General features: G+C 39.0%; 1 protein-coding gene across 1 annotated transcript in view; it reads left to right on the forward strand.

Moving 5' to 3' along the window:
- The window catches only part of MBD2 (methyl-CpG binding domain protein 2), a 59,342-nt gene extending 46,152 nt beyond the window's left edge, over positions 1 to 13,190 (forward strand). Inside the window, 4 exon segments of the mRNA XM_037508493.2 lie at positions 5,707 to 5,797; positions 7,320 to 7,497; positions 11,556 to 11,694; positions 12,721 to 13,190. Coding sequence (XP_037364390.1) covers positions 5,707 to 5,797; positions 7,320 to 7,497; positions 11,556 to 11,682 — 396 coding nt within the window. The 3' untranslated portion in view covers positions 11,683 to 11,694; positions 12,721 to 13,190.
- Positions 13,191 to 15,520: the final 2,330 nt, after the last annotated feature.

The raw sequence follows: 15,520 nt of genomic DNA on the forward strand, positions 1-15,520 counted from the left end.
CCCACACACCCCAGGGCCCACCTGTCACAGGCCCCTTGTGGCACTGAGAGCTCTGCTGCTGCCTCATGAAATTTTTTTTTTTCAATTTTTATTTGCTTACATAAGGTGTAGTCCCTGTACTTCTCCAGCCACCATAGCACCGGGATCCATCACCAAAGTCTCTTGTGCTCTTCTCTCCCCTGTCTTGACCTGTCTCCCTTCCCTACCGTGGCTGCTTGCCTCAGATCTATGGTCAGCTCGCAAGTTCTGTCTTTTTCCTGACCCTTTGTTCAGTTTTCCTATGTTCTGCCTCAAAGTGAAACCATCTGATATTTTCCTTTTTCTTTCTGACTTATCTCACTGAGCGTAATCGATGGGAGGAGGAGGCAGACTTTGGCTGACATCACCTGCAGTTGACAACTTGCAGAGTATCACTCACTAGGTCAATTGATTAAAAGAGTAACTTGATCATTTTCTTAGCATTCCTTGATCTACCATCAGCCTCTGATTTCATGAATAGAAGGATCTGACCCTGTTGCTATATGATCTAACACAGAGCCCGGCATGTCCGTGCCCTTCCAGGCTTGTATTGTTAAGAGCAGGATTGTGTAATCACACTGTCCTGAGTATTCATTCCACATGTACCGTTGGCGGGTTATGCAGCTTTGGTAAGTTACTGTGCTTTTCAAAATGCTGTGGGGATGATTCACTGAATTACTTAACGCACTTAGCACAGTGTCAGGCTTATGGAAAGGGCTTGGTGGGCAAGGGATAGTTGCCCTCCTCTTTGTCCTCCTACTCCCTTTCCATCAAGGGAAGATGACTGGGCATTAACAAGAGACTTGGGTAAACTCTTTCTCTGTTTACCCTTAAACAAAATGGTGTGCTTTTAAATACACATGGACACTGGTCTTCCTGCAATGAAAGATAAGAGGGCAATTCTCTTCCTCCTGTCCTCTGCCTGGGAGAGGATAACATCTTTGATTTCCTTGGGTAGTCAGTACCCATCAGCTCTGTGTATGCACTGCCATTCTCTCCGAAAAAACCAAACCAATCATTTTCAAACTGAGAAAAATCTCACCTACATCAGGATCACCTAGGTGCTTATAAATAAAACTGGCCTCTTAACCCTGTACCTACTGAATAGAATCCCTGGGACTGAAGCCATTAAAAATAAGCCACCCTTGGCTGTTCTTCTATATAAACACATGTAGAAATGCTGTTCTGTACACTGGTCTCACTTCCTTCCCTTTGCATAAGCTGTTTCCTTGGCCTGGAGTCATCTTTCCTGTAGAACTCTTACACATTTTTGAAGGGCTGCTTCTTCTGAAAGTTTTCCCACATCCTCTAAACCTGAAGTTAATTTTGTGTCTTCATTATTGCAGTTACCTGCCTTGTAGTGTTTTGCTTGTGTTCCACTGAATGGTGAGCTTCTAGAGGGCAGTGATCATCGCCAGGGCCCTGCCTGTACTCTGGATGCCTGTGCATGTAATGGGGGTTCAAAGATAATTAGTTGAATTTGGATTGATTCTTTAATAAGAGTGTGTGTTTGTGCGCATTTTTGAGGAGTTATTTGTGACTGTTTCTTCTTTATCCTCTCCTGGATATTGCCCGTAAGACCAGTCGAACAAATCCCCCCAAAGTCCCAATTAAATCTAGACTAATTAAGAGAAGAAAATGCTTCACTTGTGTTCTGGGTTATTTCCCTCTCAAGAAACAGATTTGATCATTCTTCTCACTGAAGAAGCGACTTTCTTTCCACACCTTCCCATTGGTCCTCTGAGGCTCTAAGGTCAACTGCACGCCGCTGTACCTCCCATTCTGCCATGGGTGGAAAGGTGCAGAGAATAACTCTAGTTTCTAGCAAGGTGGTTTCTCTACCTATCTGCACCTGTTACTGATATTTGTCACTTTCATGGTTTGGGATGACTTTTAATGATTCTCCATCTACTGGTTTACTGGATTGCTGAGGTTGTCAGCAATAAAAACTGAGGCACCCACAGGAGTGTGCCAATTTTCTTATATGCTAGAGGGTCACAGGGAGAACAGGGTGTCAAGATGCACCTAAATGGTCTGATTAGTGGGGCTGAGAAAGGGATGCAGTCACTGAGAATGAGAGCACATTTGAGGAGTCTTCAAATATTAAATCATCGCCCCTTAGAAGAATTACATTGCCTTCTTGACTTTACACCTGACAGCAAGATTAAGCTGAGAAAATTATTGGATTTGGGAGATGAAATTAGATTTTTGGTATGTAAGTTAGGATTTATGAAAGCAAGAGTGTATGGACATGTGGAAGAGACTAGATGGTTGTTGCAGAGGGGGATTCCTTGCAAATTCAGGAAGGCTCGTCTTTTCAATACTATTGTTTTTAGACTCCCAGTGGTTGGGAAGTTATTCAGTAAGGAGAATGGCAGGTGCCACAATTAATGGAATTCACAATGAGTAGTTCAGGAAATTTTAAATTTAGGAAGAGTGAGGTCATCCCCTCCCATGGTCCCTTCCAGAGTATTCAGGATTACAAAGTGACCAAAGGTAATGAGAAAAGGTCATTGAAATTGGTGAGAGGAACTGACCGACTTTTAGAGTAAATTTAATGACAATTCATAGACAAGGGGATGAAATCGGAAAGTTGAAAGCAGCCTGGGGAAAGGACATGTGCCTGTTGGTCATTCATTGAGGAAATGGCTTGGAAAGAAAATGTGGTAATTGTACCAGTTGGATTCAGTTTGTGTTTACAAAAAACAAAAAACAAAAAACAGAGCGTACACTCCAGATATTCCAGAGAGTTCCCTTGTGTTGATCCTTTGTGGTTAGACTCCCCTTCACGGCCACCCAGATAGCTTTGCCTTTTTCAGAATATAATAGAAATTGAATGATACAATTTGTAAACGACTGGCTTATTTCACTTAACATAATTTTTGCTGTATGTAAATTTAAAAAGGATTCTAAATACAATTTCCCCCTCCCCAAATCAATTCAATAAAACGAAATGGGACTCTAAGAAGGATGTAGGGAAAAGATGTGATAGAAGGGCACGTTGAGATACGGTCATCCTGAGAGGTCTATTGTAGTTCTCAGTAAAATTAGGTGAGGGCCTCCCCTGGTGGCACAGGTGGTTGAGCGCAGCGCTGTGAAGCTGTCCGCAACCTCTGCAGCGCTGGTTCTATCCAGGGCTAGCCAGCGAGGGTCCCACATGGCGCGCAGACCTCTCCTGTCTCGCCCGCTGCTCCCCTCAGCAGTGTATTTCATCAGTCTGCCTGTTCTGTTCCCCACTCTGTCTCTGGTGAATCCTCTCACCCTCCCGCACATCTGGCCTTTACCCTGGTTCTTGTATAAATAAATAAATAAATCTTTTTTAAAAATTAAAAAAAATAAAATTAGGTGAGTTCATTAGTTTTGGCAAGTGGTAGAAAGGATGGAGATGAGGGCAATGCTGAACTTGACCAGTTAAATATTTCCTTTTCTTAAACAAGTGTCTTTTCTTCTCTGACCCTTCACACTCCCCCTCCCACCTCCTGGGGGAAGGGGGGAGGGTTGTGAGTGGGAACACACACACATTAAGTATATGTATTTCCATTTTCATGGTTTAAGTATTTCATTTATTAAAAGGTCATTTGTACATCTTAGATTCAATCCAGGTTTATTTGAGGACTCTCAGAGGCCATGTGGTAATACCAGGACTTGCTATAAGCTAGAACTGTGCATTTGTTTCTTAATTCAGGATTTATTTTGCAAAATTTTCCTCCCTAAATTTTTATATCACTTTTCTTTGAATTGGTAGGAATTTTAAAACTTATTTTTAAATAATGGAATGTAAAATTTTATTTTTGAGGCCTGGAACTGGATTTTCAGATATAGAATATTAGTTGTCATATCTATACTTATTCCATAGTTTATGTTTTGGTAGTGTTGTTTCATTTCTTCAAATTAAATTACATTTGTGTGTTATATATAAGTTATATATATATATATATATATATATATATATTCATTCCTTCGAATAATATTTCATTAGGAAATAGCTGACTTTTGTTTTATTTTTCTGTAGTTGTGATATTCAAAGTACGGGAAGATGTTAATTCCCCAAAGAGAGAAAACAGGCAGGGTTTCTTAGAACATCTATCATATTCATCAGTTATTACTTTCACTTAACTGTTTTTCTGTGATTAACGTGTTCATGTTCTCATTTATGTTGACCACATATTTTGCTGATGGAATTTGGAATTTGTAGGGAGATGTAAGCAGATGTTACCATATACCAAAGATCTTCAGAGGAGAGTGACACATTCTATTTTAATATGCTACTCTTGTTGCTGGTATTTGAGGTTATTATGAATCTAACATGTTGCTATTCTACCATAAATAGGATTATTTTGCTGTATCGTCAAATGTGTCTGGGGGTGAATATCTGGTGCTCTTTATATATGCAGAAATCAGACTATAAGTCTGAAAAGCCCTCAGAGTGGCCAAAATTTACTAACAGTAAATGCAATAAACCTTGTGCCTACTATGTAACAGGTGCTTTGCATATATTGCATTATGTTATCTCCAGAAAAATCTTGTAATAGTCATTGCTGCCACATTTTACAGAAGAGAAAATTGAAGTTTCTGAATTTATAAAATTGTCCATGGTTATGCATTTAGAGCTGAGATTTTTTACTTAGGTTTGTGTATCCCTCAACACCTTCGTTCTCAGTCCTGTTGCGCCCATTTTAGTAATTCACACAAATATTTTCAGCATCTGCTACGTGACAAGCCCCAGGTATCCGGGATTAAAGACAGATATACAGAGTTCTTAAGGATCTCTTTGAGAGGCTAGAAAACAGATGACTCTTGAGGACAAAGACCCTATGATTGTCTTTCTTATTTACTGTTGCACCCACAGGACAAACACAGCACATAGTAGGAATTCAGTAAATGTATTCAACAGATGAATGAGTCAGTGAGAGGTATAGTAGTTAACTAGGAGAGAGAGTGTAGAAGGGATATAAAATAAAAAAGCTGACTGTCATGGATCTTCAGTTTTTGAACAAGCAGTTGTATGCCTCAGTGGCCCATTGGGCATGAAGAGCCCTCTTATGTGCTCAGTGGCACCTGGGATGATGACCTGGGGTGGCTGAGAGACTAAGGAGACCCAGACTCTGTGCCTGCGTACTTGAGGAGCAGAGTCAAAATGAATGTGCCATCCTCTTTTAAAGCAAGGATGTTGGAAAGACATTTTAAAAACGTTTCCTCCAAAATGACCCATTTCCACTTTAAAACAGCCTGAAGGGCTAACCTTGTTGGAAAAATCACACATGGAAGAGCTCTTTCCCTATTGATATTGCATCAAGGGGTATATACTAATAATTTGTTTACATTTCCATGGTAAATTATTATAATACCACATTTTGCTGTCGAACCTTTAAAACATTGAAATTATAATCTTTGGAAGATACCTTATAAAGAACTGTATATATATTGCACAGCATGTAACAGTCTTAATACTGGAACAAGTGAATAGGTTGCATAAAATAATGACATTTTTTGAGTAATATCTTTTGAAAAAATCAGGATGTGATGGAGCAATTTATGTTTGGAATACCATTTAGCTTTTTTGTAAGGAAGAAGATGGGCAATTAGCAAACTTACTGAAATGATTTTAATTTCATTCTTCAACAGCATCGATGCGCTACTTTCTTGTTCCAAGAATGTATCCATTAACAGTGATGTTTTGCCTTACAGCTTTTCTGGGAGAAGAGGCTACAAGGACTTAGTGCATCAGATGTAACAGAACAAATTATAAAAACCATGGAACTACCTAAAGGTCTTCAAGGTATTATTTAAGTTCAGTTGAGCACCTACTGTGTGCCAAGACTCTATGTTACATATTGTGGAGTCTAAAATGATTGAGACTAATCTTTACTTTGTGGGATAGATCGTGTACCCTGCTGGAGGACGTATTTCTTGTGTTTTAGGAAACCCAGGGAAAATGTATATGAGAAGCTTGTGTGTTGCAGGGATGCTACAACCAAAGGTTCTCTTATGTGTAAAATTTTGACTTTAGGTGAGGTTCATCAACTAAATTAGCCCATGTGCTGCTTTTAGAACCAAAACACAGCCACACTGCAGAATTTCCAGCACTTATTCTTTCTCTCATCCTCTTACCAGAACAGCTAACACTTTCCTTTGGCCTCTCCCTTAACAAATTGTCACTGCAAGTAGCAGTAGAAATAGCATCATTTTCCAGGGACAACAGCAAGTGGTAGCTGAGGTGGAGAACTCCTTGCTAGTCTGCCTGTCACATGTATTAATTCCAAGTTCTAGAGATGCATAGGTTTTCAAGTAGTAGAATTTCAGCTTCTAAATCTTGATATATTATTGATTGCTCAAAAATCCTCATCATTCATGATTAGAATATTGTCTCGTTCCCTCTATGTTCTTGAAAAGATTGCTTTCATTAGTTTAACAATATAGGACTGGGCCTCCCCTGGTGGCGCAGCGGTTGAGCGCTGGGCTGCGAAGCTGCCTGCGGCCTCTGCAGCGCCAGTTCAATCCCCGGCCACTGGCGAGGGTCCCACATGACGCGACAGACCTCTCCTGCCACGCCCGCTGTTCCCCTCAGCAGTGTATTTCGTCACTCTGCCTGTTGTGGTCCCCACTCTGGCTCTGGTGAATTCTCTCACCCTCCCGCGCTTCTGACTGTACCCAATGCTTGTATAAATAAATAAATCTCTCTCTCTATATATATATATATAGGACTTTAAGCAGTGCATTTAAATGTAGCCACGGTGCCAGTTCCCTACACATAGCCAAGGTGTACAATTATTAAACTTCTTGATTTGGATATTTTATTGTGTATTTGAAAAAGCTGCTAATGGTAAAGGTGCAGCATGTTTTCACTGGATTTTCATTTGAAGTCCCAAAACAAAGAAGATTAGTGTTGAGATATTGCTTGAAATTGAAGTTAAATGCTATAGAAGAAACTAGTCCAGGACTCTGGCGCTACATTAATAAGAATATTTGAATATAATTTGACTTTGGTAGGGATTAAGAGTATTAAAATATTTGGTCTTGCTTGAGGAAGTGGAGCCACCTTCTATAAAGTTTAGAACCTTGGAAAATGTTCTAAATGTTCGTTTTAAAGTTATGTTAAAATTTTATCAGAAGGTGTGGCTATTTTGTTACTATTTCCTTAATGTTAGCGCTTCCATGTACTGGAACTGTTAAGTAGCTGTTTATCCCTTGCTGCTTTGGCTGGTATCAGTTTGAAATATAGGATCACAAATATTATAGGTCATGTAAGTTTGCTCAACACATAGAAACTCCCTTTAACTGCTACCTATTTCTAATTGCAGGAGTTGGTCCAGGTAGTAACGATGAGACCCTTTTATCTGCTGTTGCCAGTGCTTTGCACACAAGCTCTGCACCCATCACAGGGCAAGTCTCCCCTGCTGTGGAAAAGAACCCCGCTGTTTGGCTTAACACATCTCAACCCCTCTGCAAAGCTTTCGTTGTCACAGATGAAGACATTAGGTAAGACAGTTTAACATAACTTTAACAACTTGTTTTTTCCATTTAATAAACTTTATACCACCTGTTAGTTTTTGGTGGCATATCTACTAAGTGATGACTCTATCAGAAAGTTATATTTTTTTTTTTAGTTTCCATAAATGGAATGGAAGGTGATAAAGGATGTTTAATACAAATACATGTTTATAAAAAGTAGAGGTGTTGTGTATAAGGAAAAATCATGATCCTGTCCGGAGGACAAATAAGATAGAGTTGTATACTTTGCGTATCATTTTTGCAGTGACTTTTGCCACTTGGGATTCTTTCTGCTCGAAAGAACCCCTTTCATATCAGTCATGCCTTTAGTGATTACTTCCTGCATGGGTTTGTCTGCAATCCAATCTCTTTAAAGTAGATCATAGAGATGCTGCTTTAAGTGCAGTTGTGTTTTCAAAGTTCAATTTACTTCTCTTGATTATGTTTACCTCACTTAAGCTCAATTTAGAGATTATTTATCTCTGTTTCACCTTACTGCAAGTAAAGATTTAAGGTGTCTCCAAAGACATAGCACACAGAGATATGCAAGATGAGAAGCAAATGGGAAAGATGAAGCAAAGGGTAAAGCTATAAAACACAGCCAGGAATGAAAAAAGGACACGAGCTGTATCTATTAACATGTTTTACTCTTTCTAAACCTCAGCCACAAATTAGGTTTTTAAACAGCAAACAGTGAAAGGAAAACACATAACTCAGCTTGATAATGCCCAGAAAGTATAAGCAAACCATTGCTTGGGAGAAGCAAAACTATTCCCGATATTAAGACCAGAAAGAAATTCGGTATCATTACTTTATAATGATATTGTAGATTATTGTATTTTCTTTAAAAATAGAACAGTGGCTATACTTCACTCTTTCAATCTGAATGTAAATCAGTAAGTGTTCCTGGAATATTTTTCCTAGACAAAACCAGCAGATGGCACTTTTGAATCATAATTTCAAAATAGGTTTTATAATTTGTATGTTTCTAAAACCTATAGAAACTTGGCATGAAAATGTTTGCCAATGCTAGAATCTGACTAAGTTTATAATTGAAAAGCCTTCCTTGGATTTTAAAGTAGTTCCTTTTATGCAGATGTAGAATAGCTTAAAGTTGCATTCAGATACCTTGACTGCACAGAATTTGTGATCAGCTTTGTTTTTTAAGAAAAACAAAATATGAGAAAAAGAATTAACTGGCCCTTTGTATTATTCTTACCCTTGAGGAAGGAAATTACTCAGGAGACAAGTTCTTTTCTGTCTTGGAATGAGTACCCAGTTAATCAACAGTGATTCTGCCAAGACATTATGGTGCTGACTGAAGTGACATTATGGAAATGTTGATGGTATTAGCACCAGATCTTTTTGATAGTAGAGGAAATGGTCTGAAAACTAGATCTCCATGATTTTCTCTTAGAGTAAACTTGTCTAACAAATTGCTCATTTGATTTAACAGAAAGTTGTGATAACAAAGTATTAAGCAAACGTTTCTTGTTGGGTTAGCACAGATTCAAAATAAAGTGCTGCAACTGGAATTGTTACACTTTGTGCAATTGTGTTGTCAATGTTGTTTTGTATTCAACCTTCAACCACAGGTCTCCATATTAAGTATATATTTTTTCAGCATACTTAATAATTTTGTCTCCTATGGGCATGTCTGTTTTCTAACACTGAATGACAAATCCTCATAAATTTAACAGTTTAAAACAGTCCCCAGTTATAGCTCATCATTCGTAGATCAGAAATCTGGACCAGCTATGACTGGGTTCTCTGCTCAGGATCTTACAAGGCTGACATGAAAGTGTGGGCTAGATTTCATTTCCTCTGAAGCTTGGGGTCCACTTTCAAGTTCCTATGATTATTGCCAAATTAATTCCTTGTAGGATTGAGGCCTGTTGAGGCCCTTTCTATTTGTGATGGGGGCGGTTCTTGGCAGTCAGAGACTGCCAGCACTTTACTTATTCCGTGATTCCCTCCACGGTTCCTCTTCTTCTTTTAGGAAGGGCCTTTTGGACTCTTATTAGGTCAGGCGCCCTATGATAACCTCTTATTTGTTTAACTCAAGGTCTGTTGATTAATTACCTAATCCTGGAGTGATAGCCTATCATTCACAAGTTCTGTTCATTGTTAAGGGGAAGGAGTTATATGGAGTGCATTCAGTGGGTGGGGGAAGGGGTGTCTTGGGGATTGGGTTAGAATCCTGCCTACTGCATGCAAATGCTTTAATTTCAAGTTTCAGATATATGGAAAGTAATGCTCAAGACAAGTGAATCAGCAACAGATGTTAGAGTTTACAGTAGACTTCTCCAGCCAAAGGCACCGTGTGTTCACTTTTCCCTGTCTTCCTAATGGGGTTACTCTAGGGCAGTTGCACAGATGCTCATATTCTCTTATTAGGAGGGAGAGGCTGCCAATGAGATGGATATGACATTTGTCATAAAATTGGAGACTCTGAGCCATAGGCAAGACTATAAGAAATAAACAATGTGTTCTCCTTGACCCTACTCTGCAAAATGAAAATCTTTTGAACTCCAGTTTCTTTTAATATAACTGAGGCTTTAGAGCTCAGATGAGCTCAGGGACAGCCTCCCTCTTTTTGGAAATTAAAAAGAAAAAGTAGAAGTCTAGACCTTTTATCTCTTTGTGTTGCATTTGGAGTTTAATAAAGATGACATCTGAGGCTTTTGTGGCACACCATATATGTTAACTTCACCACTTGGAGGTTGTCTCATGAGATAAAAGAGATAAAGAGTAAGTGTCATGGGCTGGAATAGAATAAATATAATGTTACAACTAACTGAAGCCCCAAGGAGGTGAATACTCTGAATCTTAGTGGAGTCTTCCAAACCATTGTTCCTCTGCTCTTCTGCTTTCCCAGGTTTGGGGCCGAACTGCCGTTTGTCTTCCTTCATTATTGCTAGAGAAGGTCACTCTTTCTCTGTAGACCCCTCAGCATTCCTTGTTGCCCCCTTACTTGCCCCTGGGCTTCTCCATCTCCCACTGCATCCACCCTAGGTACCTTTCCTCTGGTCTCAGAGACAGTTTGTGCTGGTTTCTGTTCAAACCCGACCGCATCCCACCCCCACCCCCCCAACCCGCCCCCTGGCTTTGCTGTTCTCTCTTCCCTGTTTTTCTAGGACCTTTATTTCTAAGTCTTTTCCCTTCTCTTGTATTTATTCAACCTTTGCCTCTCTACTTAGTCTGGATGTGAGTTTTTGTTTACCAACCTTGCTTGCTAAAACTGTTTTAAGATTTGCTCTCTAGACTTGTCAGGGAGCTGCTCTCAAATGTTTTCTCTTTTTCAAGATAAAACACATACAATAGCCTTTCTTCCTGTGTTATCCATGTAACAGTCCAGAACCTTTTTTATTTTTGTGAATTGGAGTTATCAGCTCTCACATTTAAGGTCTTATTGCAACCCCCAAGACATAGAGACACTTCTGGCATGTTCTTAACCTACTAGGCTCATCTCAGTTGAAGGGGTGCTTTTCAGATTCTGTCCTCTGTACTCAGGATCATGTGGTTTCACTTCTTTGTGATGACCTATTGCCAGCAGCTTGGGATGTGAGGAGAGAGCTCTGACTGGCTTTCCCTGAACAGAGCCATTAAAAGCCAAATGAAATCCCATTTCTTCCGTATTTCTGTGCCTCACTGAACAAGTCTCTTCTTTATTTTCTGTTATTTTCCTTTACTATCCTTGTCATTTCTCATTATCCTTTATAGCCAGAGCCCCAGTCTTCACATACTTGAAATTCTTGGAAGCTGATGAAAAGTTGACTAGAATGTATCTATTCCTATCAGAATCCCCTGTGAGATGAGGGAATCTTACCTGCCGGTCTGAATAGCCATCCCTCTTGTTAGCAAAGCTCCACTCCTATGTGATTTGGTTTTGTGACTATAGAAGCAACTTTTGCCAAGTGTTAAGGAAATTTTTGTTAGTAATGTTCACGATTTTGAAGTAAATATAAACTTTAATAACAGCTTTATAGTTCCATTACTTGGGGGGCAAGTCATCAGTGCTTTTCTGTTCTGTTTCTTTTTAAAAGGAAACAGGAAGAACGAGTACAACAAGTACGTAAAAAATTGGAAGAAGCACTGATGGCAGACATCTTGTCACGAGCTGCTGATACGGAAGAGATGGATATTGAAATGGACAGTGGAGATGAAGCATAAGAATATGATCAGGTAAAGTAACACAGGGTGGGCAGGGAACCTTGGAAACTACTCTTGAATTTGTGGCCTTTCTCAACAGTGAACAAAAAGACTTCTCTACATAGATTAATTATACAAGTGCTCTTTTTCGGCTCCACTCTGCACTTAAGAGCCATATAAGTCGTTGTATCCATTTGTTCTCACTGTGTGAAGACATTTATTCCCCTCTAGCCGCTTGCAAGGAATACAGCCTCCTTTATGAACACCAGATGGAACAACTCTCTGGTGTCATTAGGAAAAAAAAAAAACAAGGGAAGAAGAAAAGTTCCATTTAGGTCTGTCAGCCTCATCAACATGGCTTTTTAATGCTCCTTCTTTAGCAAGACAGACCTTAACTTACTTTTTCATATGTGTATGTATATGTTAAAGGTTGAGGCTTACTGTGTTACTAAGATTTACCATCATAGAGAAATGTTCATGTTATCAAGCATCCTAAGAGTAGTTGCAAGAAGTTACTATAAAAACAGGCATTAAAACCTTTAGCTATGAATGAGATATGAAATACAAATATCAAATACAAGAATAGTTCAATTTGCAATTGCACAGTACCATCTCTCCCAGGTTAAACAATAGTAAGACTTCGATGCTTACCTAGTACCTGTAAATGTTATGGAGTAAAACAGACCTTAAAGTAAAATAAATCATTGCTAGTAGAAATTTTTCTAGACAGTCTCAATATATGTTTCGATTTAGCTGTGACTATTATGTTATTTTGTCATTTGTATGCCCCACCATATCTTGCTTTATGCTGATTTAAATAATTACAGAAAATATTTTCTTAAGCATACAGACAGGTACATTTGATTTCTTTGAAAATGACTTTCAAAGGTTATTTTCCAAATAAAACATTGAAACAATGAGGTGCTACGCTGAGCACTTTTTTCTTGACAAATTACTGTAACTGAATGCTAATCAAGGTTTTAAAAATGTGGATCTAAGTGAAATTTTGCTCACCTGAGAAATCATTGAATTACTAAGTTTGTTTGTTTTTCCTTACAGATAATTTTCGACAGACTTTCCCCAAGAGCAAACTCTAGAATTGAACAAAAAACATTTCCACTGGGTTTTGCCTATAAGAAAAAAATGTACCCGAGCACATAGAGCTTTTTAATAGCACTAACCAATGCCTTTTTAGATGTATTTTTGATGTATATATCTATTATTCAAAAATGATGTTTATTTTGAGTCCGAGGACTTAAAATTAGTCTTTTGTAATATCAAGCAGGACCCTTAAGATGAAGCTGAGCTTTTGATGCCAGGTGCAATCTACTGGAAATGTAGCACTTACATGAAATATTTGTTTCCCCCACAGTTTTAATATGAACAGATCAGGAGTACCAAATAAATTTCCCAATTAAAGATTATTGTGACTTCACTGTATATAAACAGATTTTTATACTTTATTGAAAGAGGACACCTGTACATTCTTCCATCATCACTGTAAAGACAAATAAATGATTATATTCACAGACTGATTGGAATTCTTTCTGTTGAAGAGCACACACAATAAATAGTCCCTCTGTAGGTTTCCTGATTTACATTCAACTGTGACTCCTGGGCCTCAGGATTGACATAGAGATGGTAGAAAAGTGTTCATCCATTTGTAACACGCCTCTGGATAGCGTGAACATGGCTGCTTTCACCAGAATTCTAAGTCATCATCCAGCACGTGTATTTGTTTCCTCTTGCCTGTGACTAGTACCTTTTAGTTCTATAAAAGTAAGGTATTTTTATCCTTTGGGCATGAGTAGGTACTCAAGGATCTTTTGGATGTTACTAGAGGTTCATGTTTATTGCTTTACCTAGAACATTTTACATTTTCTCTCTTCTACTAGCTTATTACGTGAACAGGTGCAGGTCAAACCCTTTGCCACAGAAAAAGACAGCTTCTGGGCAGATTAGCTTAATGAACCAAATGGTAATACTTCACTAATTAGTACCCATACACCGAAGTATTGACATCTTTTTTCCTATTGAAACTCATAAGCATAACCATTTAAATTCCTTGATATCTAATTATCCAAAACATGGCATAAATGGCATAAATGATTAAATGAGGTTTTTAAATCAAAACATACATTACTCTGATACCGAGGAATGCAGGGAGTGGTTATAAGCAAATTTTGGGAAATAGAGCAAACATAGTCCTTCATAACTCTCAGTTCTTTCAAAATTGGACCCAGAAGTGATGTGGTCAAGGATATGACCAGTTCCATATGAATGTCTCCTGTACCTTTTATTATCACTACCTCCAATACCTTTCCAGTTCCAAAGGAAGGGAAAGAAAAGAAAATAGTCAAAGCAATATGACTGGCTTGGTTTGGGCTGTTGTCTCTCTGGACCTTATGCCAAACTACATAAATGCCCATTTCTTAGGATTCCTGATTTACATTCAACTCAGCTCTCTTGGCCTTAGGCCACAATTTCCTCAGAACAGTGCTGCTGGCAGGTGACAGGGATACTTGCAGACTCTGGGAAGGCTGTCGGCAGAGGGTGCCTTCCCCTCAGACTGTCCCAATTGGGATAGCAGGGGAAAGTCAGTATTGATTTCTTTTTGGAGAAATAGTATGAAGAGTTAGAATGGATGTTCAAAGCCTTTTTCTTAGCCTTCCCCAAGTCTGTGATTCTTTATTATAATCAGAGTGGGGGTAACTTCACCTGTGATCATATGCTCTTTATAAAGCAATCCAACCAAGATATATGTGCTTAAAACAACTCTTGTAAAAAAAAAAAAAAAAAAAAACCCACAATGTACGCACACACAAATTTGATTTTTGCTCTTAGTACTTTGCTCAGGTAGAGAACAAGGTATGAAAGCCATTACATGTTGTCCAACTGAGGACCATCCTTATGTCCAGGTGTTGCCAACACATCCACAGGATGACATGTCCAAAATTAAATTCAGCATCATATCCCCAAAACCCACCACCATCTTGCATTCCCCAATGCTGGTAAAAGCAAATCAACTGCTCCAGCTGCCCAGGTGTGACGCCAGGTGGCGCCCTTTCTCTTGCCTTTAACACCCCATCAATCAGGTTAGGACTATCGATGGCACTTCTCACCTTCACCTCTTCATTCCCACAGCCATTGCCTTCATGCAACTTCTTTTCCTCTCCTCTTCTCAGTGGTTATCTTTTCTCTCTTTTGGTTTTTAAGCCTGTTCCCTTCTTCCATCTCCAACCCTCGTCCAACTCCAGATGGTCATCAGAATGATCCTTAAAGCAACTGTGACCATATCATTTCCCTGCTCAAAATTCCTCAGTCTGCATATGCAGTTTAGGATAATTTTTAGAGTGAGCAATTTGAAATGAAAAGCTGTGTCTGAACCCTAGTTTGCCATTTGTGTGACTTGTCAGGTTACTTAATGGCTTTGAGTCTGTCTTCCCTCAATTAAATAGGAATAATAATACCTACCTCATAGTGTTGTTGTGAGGATGAAATGGGATTCTGTGTGTACCGTGTTTAGCGCAGTGCTTGGCACATAGTGCTTGGCACATCATCATTCCTGCTCATGGTGTCAGTTTTACTTCCCTTCAAGGGGCATTGGCTGATAATGCTAACTACCCTCCACCCACTCCCTCTCCCACAACCTTTATTTTCTGCCTCCACACCATTTATTTTCTTTGTGGAAATCTTCTTAATCTGTATGTGTTTGTTGACTTTTAATCTATCACTCTACTAGAATGTAAGCTCCTTGAGAGCAAGGATGTGTCTTGTTCCCTGCGAGAACCCTAGCGTTTAGCCTAGTGCCTGGCACAGAATAAACACTCAGTAATTGTTTGTTGAATAAATGCAAAAA

This window comes from Talpa occidentalis, unplaced genomic scaffold (assembly GCF_014898055.3).
Source record: "Talpa occidentalis isolate TD23 unplaced genomic scaffold, MPIMG_talOcc4v2.1 talOcc4.13, whole genome shotgun sequence".
NCBI classification, from domain to species: Eukaryota; Metazoa; Chordata; class Mammalia; order Eulipotyphla; family Talpidae; genus Talpa; species Talpa occidentalis.